Here is a 15955-nt window from a genome sequence, read left to right as displayed (position 1 = left end):
GCGGAAAGAGTGTGTGGCGAACCAGTCCCACCCTCCCCTTCCCTCAACGACTATCTGTCCCACCTGTGACAGAGTCTGTGGCTCTCGTATTGGACTGTTCAGCCACCTAAGAACTCACTTCAGGAGTGGAATCAAGTCTTCCTCGATTCCGAGGGACTGCCTATGATGTATATAGGAAAAGCAAGACACCTATATGGCTGTTGTACTCATTTCAGAAATACCATCACCCGAGAAGTCAACACACAGTACGTTGTTCATCTGCACTGCACCTCAAAAATAGATACACATGGCATGATAACCTTCAGAAAATTAGACCTAATATCTGTTCTTAAGATGAGAAAATATGGGGCCAATTTTCCCATTTGTATGTGAGTAATGCTCAGTTTCTTGCCGCAAAATGCAGGGAAAAAGTGTGACGACTTGTGCTGGTGGGCCTCTGCTACCTTTGCATTACCAGGAACTTCTGATCGGAGGAAGATTGCTTGTGCCTGGAGCATGCTTAAGAATTGTAATGGCATTTAATTGGCACTGGAGGGATGCCCATTTAGAGAGGTACCCAGATAAAGCAGGTGGTTAACCTTACCCTAGTCCCACAAAATTTCCCGTATTTATCTGGCTTCATCAGTTCCCTTTTTTAGCTACCGCAGCAGACATTCATGACTGGAGGCATTATAGCTGTTTCATTCATTGGTCCTCACCATTGTTGCAGGCCTTAGCAGCTGGATTTCTGCCTCCCCAATTCTGAGCCAAGGCCCTTAGCAGGGATGAGCTGTTATCTTTATTCTGATTAACATCAATTTTGATTGAAGAAAATGTGTAATTGTAATTGCAATATTCAACATATAATGATGTTAAAAAATTAAATACAAAATGATGAATTGTTGCAAAGCATGGTTTATTCTTGTATTTCGTTATGTGACAGGTCTTACAAAAATAGAGAGCTTTGTAAATGTTCAACACCCGGTAAAATAAGGTTAATATAAATACTCTGATATTCTTCTTATATCATCTAAAATATTTTACAATAGTTTTCTTTTATAAATATGTAACTATCAGAACATAAAAGTAACAGCTATTATCAACGTGCATATCCTTGAGGTAACAATAATACGCTTAAATATAACATTTGAGATATTACAGAAGATGTCTAACTTGTGACAACAAATTACTGCAACTGATTCACACGCGAAACACCATGACTCAGAAACACTCAACTGTTTGTAACTTTTGACATCAGCTTGTTTAACTTCACGAATACCTGAGCATTCTGTCACCAATCAGAAGTCTGTTTATTCCTTATGTGCATACTTCAAGAAGAATCTTAAATGTATCCCTAATAAATGTAAAACATCTGAAGTGTATTATCCTTTATTGGAATATGGTTCATAAGGAAAATGAATTGAGCAATCACAACACCACAATAAAACACCATAGTCAATTACTTCAAGGCAGTTTACACTGATGAGTCAATCAGCAGTAGCAAAAAAGATCTGTAAATCCAGAGAAATCTTTGAATTGTACAATATATCTGGTTTTATTTGTCACTACTTTATTCAGTTCCTAAAATAGTTAACACATCGACTGTTTGAAATTATTAATTTTGCCTGATATTTATAACAATCATTATTTCCATTTTATTATGCTTTTTCTCATTAGTGCTTTTGGGCAGAAGAATTTAGCTTTCAGTAGCAAGCCCAATTGTGAGCCCAATATTGTAAGTCCCACTTGTATTCTGTGCTTCTGCTGCTGAGGGGATGGTGTTCTGCTTTGAAGGCCATTGCTCCATTTGGCCAGCTTCCAGGAGGTTTGTCACAGTCACAATATCCATATCTGATTTTTCAGATGAATGAAGAATTATTGGAGAAAATGGACCCATTTCCAGGAAGGCTGCATTCCTTAGAGCAGCTGTAAGAAAACCGGCCTTTCAGAGTCTGGTGCCCTTACGTTTGCCTTCCTGAAAGCTCTGTATGCCCGCGTCATGCAAGAAATCCTGCGGGTTCGCACCTCAGAATCCCCTCTGTCTGCCTCTATCACACCCAAAAGCTCCACAAAGTATTATAGGTTTACAGGCCAAAGTGCCTTTGGATAGGTGAAAATCAGAGGGTATGTAAAAATAATTGAAGTTTTTACTGCAGTGCATTTATTTCAGTTTCAAGGTAGCTTAGTTCAGTAATTGTAGTCATGTACTTTCTTCTACATTAAACAATTTGCATGATTATTATTTATTGTTAATATTTCTTCAGTAGTATTTCTGATGTGGATAATAGACTCCAGCAGGGTTTTGCAACGTGTTGTAGGATCCATGATACTTCTTTTTCAAACATAATGCAATCTGAAAGATTAAAATGCTATGTTAGTAAACAGACCAGATATTATAATTTATGCAACACTATATAAGCTCTATAACTAAAATTCTGTTACATTATCTGAGTGTACTAATCTGAACAGCTGACTCTTTCATCTACAGAGTACGGCTCAGTTCTCTTTGTTAAATAAAGATTATCGTGTTCTATTCTAAGGTGCACTGTTAAAAATGAATACCTGAAGGGCAATTTAGTGTGACACACAATCTATGTGTTTTATGTTGAAAGGCTCCAAAAACTGGAAAATCAGTGATCAAGTCAAATATTTAATGATGTTCCCAATTTTCTGCCCTATGAGAACAAAAATGATCATGACGAATATTCTAGTATTAGTTCAACACCCACGACTCATTCATGTCAGCTAAAGTCTTAGGAGGTATGACTAAGCTGATTAACGCCTTTTGCTGCTTGTGCAATATTTATATCCATGGAAACTGTTCCCCCATAACTGAATTGGGCTTATAAACTGGATTTTCTGCTTGAGTAAGGTTGGCTCCCTTGCAAAACTAGCAGCGGTGATGTAAGTGCGTGGGACATAGAATACATCTGTTCTAATAGGGCTGAGCATATTGAAAAGATATGCATGACATATGTAAATTGTGAGTCATGCCGCAACAACACAGGGCTCCTGGAGTCAATGGTTGCTATGGTTGATGATGATGATGATGCGGACAGAAAAGCAATTTAAAAAACAGCATTGGCTGGTGCAGTTATTGGGCAATGCGAACTATGTGGCCTGCCCAGTGGAGCTGATCAAGTGTGGTCAGCGCTTCAATGCTGGGGTTGTTGGCTTGGATGTGGACGCATGCCAGACACAAGACTCCCAAAGCAAGCACTCTACTCGGAACTTGTCCAAGGCAAATGAGCCAAAGGTGAGCAGCGGACACCCTCAAAGCCTCCTCGATAAAATGCGACATCCCCACTGACACCTGGGAGTCCCTGGCCAAAGACCGCCCTAAGTGGAGGAAGTGCATCCGGGAGGGCGCTGAGCACCTCGAGTTTCGTCGCTGAGAGCATGCAGAAATCAAACGCAGGAAGCGGAAGGAGCGTGCGGCAAACCAGACTCCCCGCTCTCCCCTTCCTTCAACCGCTGTCTGTCCCACCTGTGACAGAGACTGTGGTTCTCGTATTGGACTGTACAGCCACCTAAGAACTCATGCTAAGATGGAAGCAAGTCTTCCTCGATTCCAAGGGACTGCCTATGATGATGATATTGGGCAATCTATTGCATTGTCAAAGTGAGATTAAAAAAACAATTCCAGCCCTATGCCACCGACTATGCTAGGCTGCAGTAGGTGCTTGGGGGCTACTGCAGCTATTGCCCAACAATGTGAGCTTCCTAATAGAGGCAGAAATCTTGCCTGGAGCCCGCTGAAAATATACAACTTAGCTTGACCCAGACAAGGGGGACAAATCCTGGCCGTATTCTCACCAGCAAAATTGCTGCTTACGAGCTAATGATTTTTGCAGTGCTTCAGTGTGGCAGGAGCTGGAGGAAGGGTATGACCAAAGGCGTATAATCACCCATACAAATTAGTCAAGGCCCAGCTCCAACTACCTGTCATTAAAAAATCTGTCTTTCAGCTAGAAAAGCCTGCAGCAGAGAACTGACTGAACCGGTGATTAGTGGATTCAGGGGGACGTACCTTGCCATTTGCCAACCTGACCTGACCCCACTGCCAGGGAATCTGAAGGGCAGCTCATGTGGGAAACTGTGAATCTCATTATATTTGTCATAAAACATTTTAATTAGACTCCTCAATTTCAACAATGTATCAATGTTATTTACCTTATATAAATAATCTCAGTTTCTTTGCACTGACGCACTTTAATTTTAAACCATGTTTGATCCGCTTGTGAGTATTTGTTTTCAGCAGTCCAATGCATCATTTCTGAATGTGCACTCCTGACAGACACCGTATTATAGAAACCTTTACACTAATAGTTGTCCCAATCCATATCCAATTCATTCACCATGCTGAAAGGCAGAGAACTGGCACTTGAAACATGTCCTTGTTTAAATTATAGTGCTGGTCAGTGAATGGAGGAATTAACATTAAGTAACATGTCATGGGGCCAATTTCCCACATTGACGATTTTTGGCGCAGTTTTAGAGGTATGTCCGATTTTTGAGTAGCCGACTTGTGCCCCCAAAAAACTTGCACGTTTCGCCGGAATAAACTTTCATTTTGGAGCGGCACAGATTGTCCTTAAGCTCTATGGGTGGAGCTTAAGGTCTGCGCCCAAAAACTGAGGTTGTCAAGGTGACGAGGGACACACTGAAGGGCTGAGGCTGCAAAGTGAAACATATGAGCCCCGGTGCCACTCCTACCCCGGCCGAATGCCCCCCCCGCAGCCTGTGCTGCTCCTATCCCGGGCCGAAAGGCCTCCCCACCCCCAGTGCTGCTCCTATCCCGGGCCGAAAGGCCCCCCTCCCCCCCTTGCCCCCGTTGCTGCTCCTATCCCGGTCGAAAGGCCCCCCGCCCCCAGTGGCGTGTCATCAGCTCCGCAAAAACAGTGGCGTCTTCTCCGCGCTGATTTTCTCTTCTCTGGACCGATTTTCTTAAGTGCAGGTAAGGTTATTCAGAAAGGTGCATTGCACCGTTTTTGAAAATATCCTAGTTGGCCAAACTGACTTAAATGGCCAGAAATGGCGTAGCTTGCAGCCGGCACCCACAGTGACGTCAAAAAATCAGGAACTCAAAAAATCGTCCGTAAGTCGTTTTGGATGGCGTAGAAACTTTGGTGAAACTTACAGATTTTATTCTGCTCCAAAGAAAACAGCGTACGCCAAAAAAACGGTGCAGAATGGTGGCAAAAGTTCAGCCCTATGAAACTGCCGTGTACTTTTCTTTCTTTGGGTTCCTACAAAGTTCAAGAACAGTATCCCATCTTTCTCTTGGACACTTTGCAGCTAATCTCTGATCTGAGTATTGCTGTTAGTAAGTTCAGACCTTCCTTATAGTCTCTGGTTTCTTTACAGCTGGTGATATGATGGGATCTGTTTGTGTCCCTCCCTCCCACTCATTTGCTTATCTTTGTTCCAGTTCTGAAGAAAGGCCCTACCTGAACACTGACCTGTCTTTTTTCTGGCTAACTAAACTGCTTGGTGTTTCCAGAACTTTGTTTTTGTTTCATATTAAGAGCAGGTTTTTTCTTGAAATGTCCTACTTCTTCTTCAGACAACTAACAGATTGTATTCTGTACTTAAAATCAAATTATAATGATCAATAATTAAACGTTGTTAATCCTCGGTGACAAATGATCCATGTGACTGATTTGACCATTGATCTTAAATATCATACCTACATATTGGTGTTTATCATACACTCTGTGAATTATTTTCCACTATATGGGGCCCAAGTTTCCACATGATTCGTGCCTGATTTTTAGGAGCAACTGGTGGAGAACGGACTATTTTAGAAATCGCAATTCTCCACATTTTTTTTTCTGCAGTTCTAGTCAGGTAGAACAGTTCTAGTTTAGAACAGAATTTTTTCTTCAAAAGGGGGCGTGTCCGGCCACTGATGCCTGATTTGAAAGTTTCCACAGTGAAAATGTACTCCAAACTAAAGTAGAATGGCGCCAGTGAAGATTTTTGTAGAACTGAAAAAACCTGTTCTACACATTAAAAAATCAGGCGCCAGGTTACAAATTAGGCGTCCAGAACGAGGTGGGGGGGAAGGGAACTCATTAAATTCGACAATAAATCCTTAGTTATACTTCTACAAATATTATACAAATAAATCCAACCTGAATAAACATTTATAAGCCAAGAAAAGATTAAATAAATCATCTTCCTACCTGTGTGAAAGTGCTTCAGCCAGGGAGAATTCTGCAGCTGTTCGTGCCGCTGAGCGAGAGAGGGAGGGAGAGAGAGAGAGGGAGGGAGAGAGAGAGAGGGGAGGGAGAGAGAGAACGGGAGAGGGAGGGGAGAGGGAGAGAGGGAGGGGGGGAGAGAGGGGGGGAGAGAGGGGGGTGGAGAGGGGGGGGTAAGAGTGAGAGGGGGGGGTCGGGGAGCGGGTGTCGGGTCGTGGGGGGGGGCGGGTCTCGGGTCGGGGCGGGGGGGAGCGAGTGTCGGGTCGGGGGGGGGAGCGGGCCTCGGGTCGGGTCGGGGCGGGGGGGGATCGGGCGGGGGGGGGAGCGGGTCTCGGTGGGGAACGGGTCTCGGTCGGGGCGGGGGGGAGCAGGTCTCGGGTGTCGGGGCGGGGCGGGGGGAGAGCGGGTGTCGGGTCGGGTCGGGGCGGGGGGGGGGCGGGTGTCGGGTCGGGGGGGAGCGGGTCTCGGGTCGGGGGGGGGAGCGAGTGTCGGGTCGGGGCGGGGGGGGGAGCGGGCCTCGGTGGGGAACGGGTCTCGGTCGGGGCCGGGGGGAGCAGGTCTCGGGTGTCGGGGCGGGGCGGGGGGAGAGCGGGTGTCGGGTCTCGGTCGGGGCGGTGGGGAGCAGGTCTCGGGTGTCGGGGCGGGGCGGGGGGAGAGCGGGTGTCGGGTCGGGTCGGGGCGGGGGGGGGGGGGGGGAGCGGGTGTCGGGTCGGGTCGGGTCTGGTCGGCGGGGGGGGGGGGGGCAGCGAGTGTCGTGTCTGGTTGGGCGGGGGGCAGGAGCTGGCCGTGGGAGGAGCCTCATTCACGCAGCCCCAGTGAGGCCATTGGGCCAGGGCTAGGGGCTGCGTGCTTCGGGCCCCTCCCACACAGTTCGGCGCCTGGAGCTACTGCACTTGCGTGCCGACTGTAGCGCGCATGTGCAGAGGTCCTGGCACTGTTTTCAGCGCCGGGACCTGGCTCCGCCCCCCCACAGCTCGTGCCGGCTGCGCCGAGGGCCACAGGACCTGTAAGTCGGTGGAGAATACCGAGGATTTTTTTAGACGCCGTTTTAGGCGCGAAAAACGGGTGCCCAGCTCGGAGGGGCGCCCGTTTTTTTTCTTGTGGAAACTTGGGCCCATGCTGTTGCCATTTCCAGACTTCAGCACTGCAATGAGATACTACACAATATTGAATTATATGATGTACTTACCAATAAACAGAAGAGGAAAAGCAGAAATAGAACAAGCAGTATGCCCAGCACAATGAGTATGATTCCCCAATATGGTATTTCTACTTTGCCAGTGGAGACGGGTGCTTTAGCCTCTACATTAAATAAATACAGAACAATTAACAGTGAATTCTAATTGAATATTTTTGTAATTATTAATCATAATTCAACATTTCACCTATTTTTCAGCAATCATGTTGGTTATGACATTATTTTGAAAATTATTTTTAAAGGTTGCTGACAGGCTTAATATTTATAGTAAATAAGCGACTTTACCAAACAAATGTTTATTGCTAATTCCCTCAAGCCCAAAATCTGAAAAGTTTTTTAAAAAATTGATATTACCAAGTATCGCTGGAAAGCTTTTTCAGAATTTCACCTTTGGCAAACAAATGTGTCTTTACAGAGAATCTATAATCACCACCTTTGTGATAAGTTGTGTAACTCATTAATAGGGGACGAACTTGAGATTTGACCAACTTGTCAGGAACTAAACAATCCTGCTCAAAACCACTGTGTGACGCACCCTCCCCCACCCAAAGATGATCATTGCTGTCCACTTTCTGCAGAATAACCTGCCAGCCCAAATTCACATTAATTCCTGATCAACAGAGAAAGATGGAAATCTTTAGAAATAAATGCAATTAAAGTTGATACTTTACCCACTGACAAACTGGTATTTCGAAGCTGGTAGACGTTTGCAAGCAAGTTTGTTCCATTTGTTCCAATGGCAAATTCTGTTCTGACTTTTTCTGCCGTCACTGGTTCATTTGCAGCATTTGGGCTAAAGTAGCACCTGCAAGTACATTTAACGGATCCAATTCTATTGGGAAGAAAGGAGGAGAAATTATTTGTTTGTAGAAGGAAACCATTCCTAACTTACATGACCTGAGTAATTTGAGCACACATATAATTCTCTAATGTAGTATTTAAGATTCAGTGGTCCAGTATTTATTACAAATACCTACATTTCAACTTAAATTTGATTCAAAGGGGCCAAAATTGCCCCTTCCCTTAAGGCTTGTTATCAACGGAAATTGGCGGCCATGCTGCGGAGAGGAATGGCCGCCGATTTTTCATAGAATGGATGCCATTTTGAAAACTCCACTCCTGTGGTATCCCAGCGGTGACCCGCTCTCCTCACTACCGCTCCGCTGCTGCCGGTCCATCCTAAGTGCGTCATCAGAGCTCGCACCGCCGATGTTCCACCCCCCCGAACGTGAAATTCCGCGGAGAAAATCTTGCTCCCGCCACTCAGTGCCACCAGCAGCCTTTCCTGTCGGTGCACAATGCTTGGAGTGCTTCTAAAATGGCGGTGAAGCTGCTATTAAAGGAGGGGGTGCACTGCTGCAGCCGCCATCTTATTATTTTTTGCCAGCCGACTGCCATGTCGGGCCGACAATTATACCCCCGGGTTCGGCTGGGCCGCCAACCGGCAAGCCTGGCACCCCCTCTTGGCCGCTGGCCTGGCTGAAACCCTGCCTGGTGGCCCAGTAGATCTAACTTAAGGAAACGCAGCAGCTCTCCCATTTAAGTGAAGGGGAGCGACGTGGTGACGGGCCAGCGTGATGACATCATCAGCGCTATGCGGCAGACATTCCGCTCGCCCTCCACTTCCACTCCTCTTGTGTGCGAACTTCTGCTCACCAACGCACTTTCGCCCCCATTATGACCGACTTCCAGGCCGCTGGCAAAAAAAACGCCAAGAGCAGAATTTCACTCAAGTGGCCACCACATCTACTGCGCCGGTAAAAACAGCTGCAACAGGGTAACTGCGCCGCATTTTCGGCGGAGGGCAATTTCAGCCCCAAAATTTAGCAATTTAGCAAGACTATTTCAATATTTGTATACGTGCTGCAAATATAATCATATTTGGTCTGTAATTTTCGCTGCATCATTATGTAATGTACCCTAGAGAAATTCACGATTCCATAACACACTGCAGCACAGTCTGAGGACATATTCTGGGACTAATTTTCATATCTCTTTCACCCCATGTGACACAGTTCACAGGGCGTGATGACTCAGAAAACTCTCTTAAGGTCTGTAATTCTGGGTATGCACCCCTTTTACGTGAGATGTATATCTGCAGAGGTCCTGAAGTTGGGTACAGGGCTTTTGTATTATGGGTAACTTAAAATGAATAACAAAAGGCAAGTACTTGATATCTGAACTGAAACAGGTACCAGGCATTTATCAGCAATATATGACTAAGGAATTGTTTAACTACAAGTTGTCAGTATGTAATAATAGCTCTGGTTGAATTTAGCTCCAGGCACAAGTTTAAAAATGGTATTAATAAACATAACACACGACATCACAAACCAGATCTAAATTTTACTAGATCAATTAACGGTCATTTCTTTGTTTTATCTCAACAGGACCTAACATGGAAAATAAACCCTCTTACCTCAGTCCTGTAACTTTACAGATGCGGTAGCTGTCCTTTAAAAGGCTGTCATTATACAACATCGTGAGCTGCAAAAGATAACAATAGTAAGTACAGATTGCACACTTTTCAAGAATTGTGAAATAAATCTAACTGAAAATGTTGAAACATAGATTCATAAAGTAGATTTTTAACAAAAATGCATATAACGTCAACAACAACTTGTATTTATATAGCGCCTTTAACGTAGTTAAACATCTCAAGGTGCTTCGCAGGAGTGTTATAAGACAAAAATAAATAAATTTGACACCGAGCCAGATAAGAAATTACAGCAGGTGACCAAAAGCTTCATCAAAGAGGTAGGTTTTAAGGAGTGTCTTGAAGGAGGAAACTTGACTACTCCAAAGCCCTCCTGGCTGGCCTCCCACATTAATCCTACGTAAACCTGACATCATCCAAAACTCGACAGTCCGTGTCCTAACTCGCACCAAGACCCGCTCACCCATCATCCCAGTGCTCGCTGACCTACATTGGCTCCCAGTTAAGCAACGCCTCGATATCACAATTTTCATCCTTGTTTACATGGCCTCGCTCCTCCCTATCTCTGTAATCTCATTCATCCTCACAATCCCACAAGATATCCGCGGTCCTCAAATTCTGCCCGCTTGAGCATCCCTGATTATAATGGCTCAACCACAATCGAGGTACAGAGGTGGAGAGGTTTAGGGAGGGAGTTCCAGAGCTTAGGGCCGAGGCAGCTGAGGGCACAACCACCGATGGTTGAGCGATTATAATCAGGGATGCTCAAGCGGGCAGAATTTGAGGACCGCGGATCTCTTGTGGGATTGTGAGGATGAATGAGATTACAGATATAGGGAGGAGCGAGGCCATGTAAACAAGGATGAAAACTGTGATATCGAGGCGTTGCTTAACTGGGACCCAATGTAGGTCAGCGAGCACAGGGGTGATGGGTGAGCGGGTCTTGGTGCGAGTTAGGACACGGACTGCCGAGTTTTGGATGACGTCAGGTTTACGTAGGATTAATGTGGGAGGCCAGCCAGGAGGGCTTTGGAGTAGTCAAGTCTAGAGCTAACAAAGGCATGAATGAGGGTTTCAGCAGCGGATGAGCTGAGGCAGAGATTGAGATGGGCAATGCCATGGAGGTGGAAATAGGCGGTTTTAGTTATGCCGCGGATATGTGGCAGATAGCTCAGTTCAGGGTCAAATATGACACCTAGGTTGCGAGCAGTCTAGTTCAGCTTCAAATAGATGCTAGGGAGAGGGATGGAGTCAGTGGCGAGGCATTAAGAAGCTAATAACACTTCACTGAGAAAATGTACTTGAAAGTAATTGATGCATCTGGTCTTCTGCACAACAGGCTTAAATTTCAAGCAGTAACTGGAAAATGGTCCTTACCATTTGGGTAACATTGGCAACTATGCTTTGATATTCAGGGGAATTTGGGTCGTTCAGTGCTTCAATAAAATTTCTGTTTATTATTGTGAAGTTAAGTTCAAATGACAAGTCTCCTTCTCGGACTTCAGGTACAGATATAGTTGGTGTTGCAGTTGGTTCCAATTCTTGATAACCTGAAATTAAAATATGAAATGTAAACATATTGCCCAGGGTTTCAGCGAGAATATCATTTATTATTGAATATCTTAAGTGCACGAATCCAAGATACATAAAGATTCACAATTAGGTTATTTTTTTGCTGAAAGTGGGAAGCTGATCGTCTTACCATTTTCTAGGAGTAATCTACATTGAACCCTTTATTACCTCCGCTCTCGTGATCAGCATCCTGACTATCCATTAAAACCTTGTGGATAATTGGAGCTCAGCAGGAGTCAGGGCTGCCACCATATTCTTTTTGTCACACTGAGAGCTTTGGAGCTTGCATGGTTCCTAACTACAGAAAACTATTTGGGTCCAACCTAATTTTAGGTTTAAGCTGTGAAAGGTTTGCAATATAGTCGTGGTTTGCTATTCAAGTTATATTATCATGTAATTTGAATCAGTACGTACCATTTACATAGAGGCTGTTTTTGTCCAGTGAATGTTCTCCTAATGCAGTGATTTTCTCAGTGTTGTCTCTGAACTCATTGTAAGCAGTGACTTTATCAACCCCTTGAACAGTGGGATCATTTTTAAAAGAACAGAGTGTTTCAACTTTAGTATTGCCTTGATTAGCAGGACTGTGGAAGGAAAAAGAAGATAGAATTTGTAAAAAATCATTACAAAATACATACTGATTTATTAGCACTAAAATATTCATATTTCTAGACATTTTGGATTAACAATATATAGGGATCTTTTGTAAGTAATTAAGATCACTAATTGTTTTTATGATTACAACATAATGATGAAATAAAATGTAGATTGATAGATTAAAATTGGTCTGTTGAAGTGGGTACTTGCTACTTTGATATTTAATTAGAATATGAAATGCAAATTCAATGATGAAATGATCTCCTGAGCTCGAACTAGGAAAAACGAGCATCGCGCAGAAATTAAGATATATTGCAGCTTCAATGAGTGGGAAATTAAAGCAGCCCATCAGCTACATCAGCAGTCTTTTTATAACTGATTTTCCTCTGGTTAAATATTACAGTTTTACATAGAATTGCATTGAATTACATAGCAGCTACAGCACAGAAACAGCTCCTCCCACCATTCTTCATCTAACCCGATCCTTCTATTCCTTTCTCCCTCATATGCTTATCTTGCTTCCCCTTAAATTCATCTATGCTATTCACCTCAACTACTCCATGTGGCAATGTGTTCCACATTCCACATGGTTTGGAGTGCACGTGTGTAAGTGCACAAAGTGTGGTTAATAAGGTTGGTGAGCTGTACTTGCAAATAACCACGTGAGAATATGATGCAGGGGCAATAACAGAGATCTGGCTCAAAAAAAGGATTGGATGCTTAATATTCCTGGGTACAAGCTATTCAGGAAAGATAGGGAAAGAAAAAAAGGAGGTGGGATAGCAGTTTTGATTGAGGAAAATATTACAATGCTAGAAAGAGAGAATGTCCTTGAGGGTCAAAGACAATATATATTTGGTTGCAGGTAAGAAACAATAAAGGAGCTATTATGCTACTTGGTGTGCTTTATAGGCAATCAAATAGTGGGAAGGAGATAGAGGAGCAAATTTGCAAAGACATTACTGAGAGGTGCAAGAACTATAGTGTAGTGATAATTGGAGACTTTAGTTATTTCCATATTAGAATGGGGCAGTTATTGTATTAGAGGCAAAGCAGGGGAAGAATTTCTGAAGTGTGTTCAGGAGAATTTTCTTCATCAGTATGTTTCCTGCCCAACAAGGAAGGAGGCATTGCTAGAATTGGTCCTGGGGAATGAAGTGGATCAAGTGGAGAATGTCACAGTTGGGGAGCACCTCAGGAATAGAGATAATAGTATTGTAAGGTTTAGATTAGTTATGGAGAAGGACAAGGAGCAATCTAGAATAAAAATACTTAACTGGAGGACAGCTAGTTTCAGTGGAATGAGAACGGATCTGGCCTGGGTAAATTGGAGTCAAAAACTGGCAGACAGAAATGTAATAGAACAATTAAGGAGAAGACGGTTTGGGTACAGTCTAGGCATATTCACACAAGGGGGCAAGGCAAAAAAGGGGACATATGACAGATGGCAGTTTAATAATACAAGGGAGAATCAGGCTGAATATAAAAAGTACAAAGGACAAGTGAAAAAGGAAATATAACGGGAAAAGAGATAGTATGAGAATAGATTGCCAACTAAAATAAAATGGAATCCAAAGGTCTTCCATAGACATGAACAGTAAAAGGGTGTCAGAGGAATGGTGGGGCTGATTAGGGACCAAAGTAGAGATCTACTGGTGGAGACAGAAGGCATAGCTGAGATAATACTTTACGCACATTATCTTCATGTTGGACATTTTTCAGCCCTCTGGTCTTAATATTGGCTTTAAAAACTTCAGAATTTTATAAATAGACCTCTTACTTTCATGTGTTATAAATTATTTTATTTTATTTCTCTCATTTGTGCTTCCTACTGTCTCATGTTCATGATGTTGCAGCCATTTAAACATCTTTTGTTTCTCACTTAAGCACCTTTCATGTCATTCTATTTCTTCTTGTGTGTGTTTCTGTATTTCTTTAAATACTGTTCATCTGTAATAGATTCCAATTCTGACAAAGGATCCTCACCTGAATGGTTAACTTATTTGTTCTTTCTACAGATAGTGACTTCTCTGCTAACTGTTTACAGCATTTTCTGGTTTTCTTTTAAACACACCAAGATATTTATTAAAGGCATCACAGTCCTCAAAAATATATTTCTTCAGACAGTGACCAGTCAATAGAAATTAGTATTACCTGAAAGATACAAGTTTACAATTTGAGAATGTTGTCTTTATCTTGCTGTTGCTGTAAAGATTGTTGAGCTGCAAAAAATGCACAGTAAATGTTTTAGAGAGAGGAGCACACCATAAGAACGTAAGAAATAGGAACAGGAGTAGGCCATACGGCCCCTTGAGCCTGCTCCTCCATTCAATAAGATCATGGCTGATTTGATCATGAACTCAGCTCCACTTCCCGCCTGCTCCCCATAACCCCTTATCCTCATCGTTTAAGAAACTGTCTATTTCTGTCTTAACTTTATTCAATGTCCCAGCTTCCACAGCTCTCTGAGGCAGTGAATTCCACAGATTTACAACCCACTGAAAGAAGAAATTTCTCCTCATCTCTGTTTTAAATGGGCGGCCCCTCATTCTAAGATCATGTCCTCTAGTTCTAGTCTTCCCCATCAATGGAAACATCCTCTCTGCATCCACCTTGGCAAGCCCCCTCATAACCTTATACGTTTTAATAAGATCACCTCTCATTCTTCTGCATTCCAAGCCTAACCTACTCAACCTTTCCTCATAAATCAACCCCCTCATCCCTGGAATCAACCTAGTGGACCTTCTCTGAACTGCCTCCAAAGCAAGTATATCCTTTCGTAAATATGGAAACCAAAATTGCACACAGTATTCCAGATGTGGCCTCACCAATACCCTGTATAGCTGTAGCAAGACTTCCCTGCTTTTTATACTTCATCCCCTTCACAATAAAGGCCAAGATACCATTGGCCTTCCTGATTACTTGCTGTACCTGCATACTATCCTTTTGTGTTTCATGCACAAGTACCCCCGGGTCCCACTGTACTGCAGCACTTTGCAATCTTTCTCCATTTAAATAATAACTTGCTGTCAAAGTACATGACCTCACACTTTCCAACAGTATACTCCATCTGCCAAATTTTTGCCCACTCACTTAGCCTGTCTATGTCTTTTGCAGATTTTTTGTGTCCTCCTCACACATGGCTTTTCCTCCCATCTTTGTATCGTCAGCAAACTTGGCTACATTACACTCAGTCCCTTCTTCCAAGTCGTTAATATAGATTGTAAATAGTTGGGGTCCCAGCAGTGATCTCTGCAGCACCCCACTAGTTACTGGTTGCCAAGCAGAGAATGAACCATTTATCCCAACTCTCTGTTCTCTGTAAGTTAGCCAATCCTCTATCCATGCTAATATATTACCCCCAACCCCATGAACTTTTATCTTATGCAGTAACCTTTTATGTGGCACCTTGTCAAATGCCTTCTGGAAGTCCAAATACACCACATCCACTGGTTCCCCTTTATCCACCCTGTTCGTTACATCCTCAAAGAACTCCAGCAAATTTGTCAAACATGACTTCCCCTTCATAAATCCATGCTGACTCTGCCTGACCGAATTTTGATTGATATCAATCAATCGTACATGATTCCACTGTAGACTTACCGAATTAATAACATTGTTTGATGCATTTGTATACTCAGGGGAATTGAGATTTTGTAAATCTGGTGTGAATGCCAGATTAGTTATAGTGAAAGTGACATTAAAATCAATGGGTCTTGTCCCTTTATTCGGTTGTTGTGTCACTATCACAATGGGTGCTTCAGCTATAAGCAAAGAATAAATAATTATATTGGGAATGCAACAGACTGTAATAAAACATTTCCTAACTTTACCAATTACATTTGAAATAAACAGCTGTGTACCGAAACTCAGATCTTCCCCATTAATCTCTCTGGTTTGCAGTATTATCTTGCAAAATGCTATGTTGTTACAAATCTGTGTTCAATTAATCCAACTGTTCCATTGGAG

At 43.2% G+C, this 15955-nt stretch overlaps 1 protein-coding gene across 1 annotated transcript in view; it reads right to left on the bottom strand.

Moving 5' to 3' along the window:
* Window positions 1-2239: 2239 nt before the first annotated feature.
* The window catches only part of LOC139229012 (mucin-16-like), a 66152-nt gene continuing 52436 nt past the window's right edge, over window positions 2240-15955 (bottom strand). The window contains exons 49-56 of the mRNA XM_070860676.1: window positions 15590-15750; window positions 14141-14208; window positions 11804-11973; window positions 11195-11367; window positions 9800-9867; window positions 8052-8212; window positions 7372-7484; window positions 2240-2332 (exon numbers count right to left, since the gene is read on the bottom strand). Coding sequence (XP_070716777.1) covers window positions 2240-2332; window positions 7372-7484; window positions 8052-8212; window positions 9800-9867; window positions 11195-11367; window positions 11804-11973; window positions 14141-14208; window positions 15590-15750 — 1007 coding nt within the window. The remainder of the gene's footprint in view (window positions 2333-7371; window positions 7485-8051; window positions 8213-9799; window positions 9868-11194; window positions 11368-11803; window positions 11974-14140; window positions 14209-15589; window positions 15751-15955) is intronic.

This window comes from Pristiophorus japonicus, chromosome 18 (assembly GCF_044704955.1).
Source record: "Pristiophorus japonicus isolate sPriJap1 chromosome 18, sPriJap1.hap1, whole genome shotgun sequence".
NCBI lineage: Eukaryota > Metazoa > Chordata > Chondrichthyes > Pristiophoridae > Pristiophorus > Pristiophorus japonicus.
The sequence above is the reverse complement of the archived record's forward strand: the minus strand, read 5'-3'. Positions and strand labels throughout refer to the sequence as shown.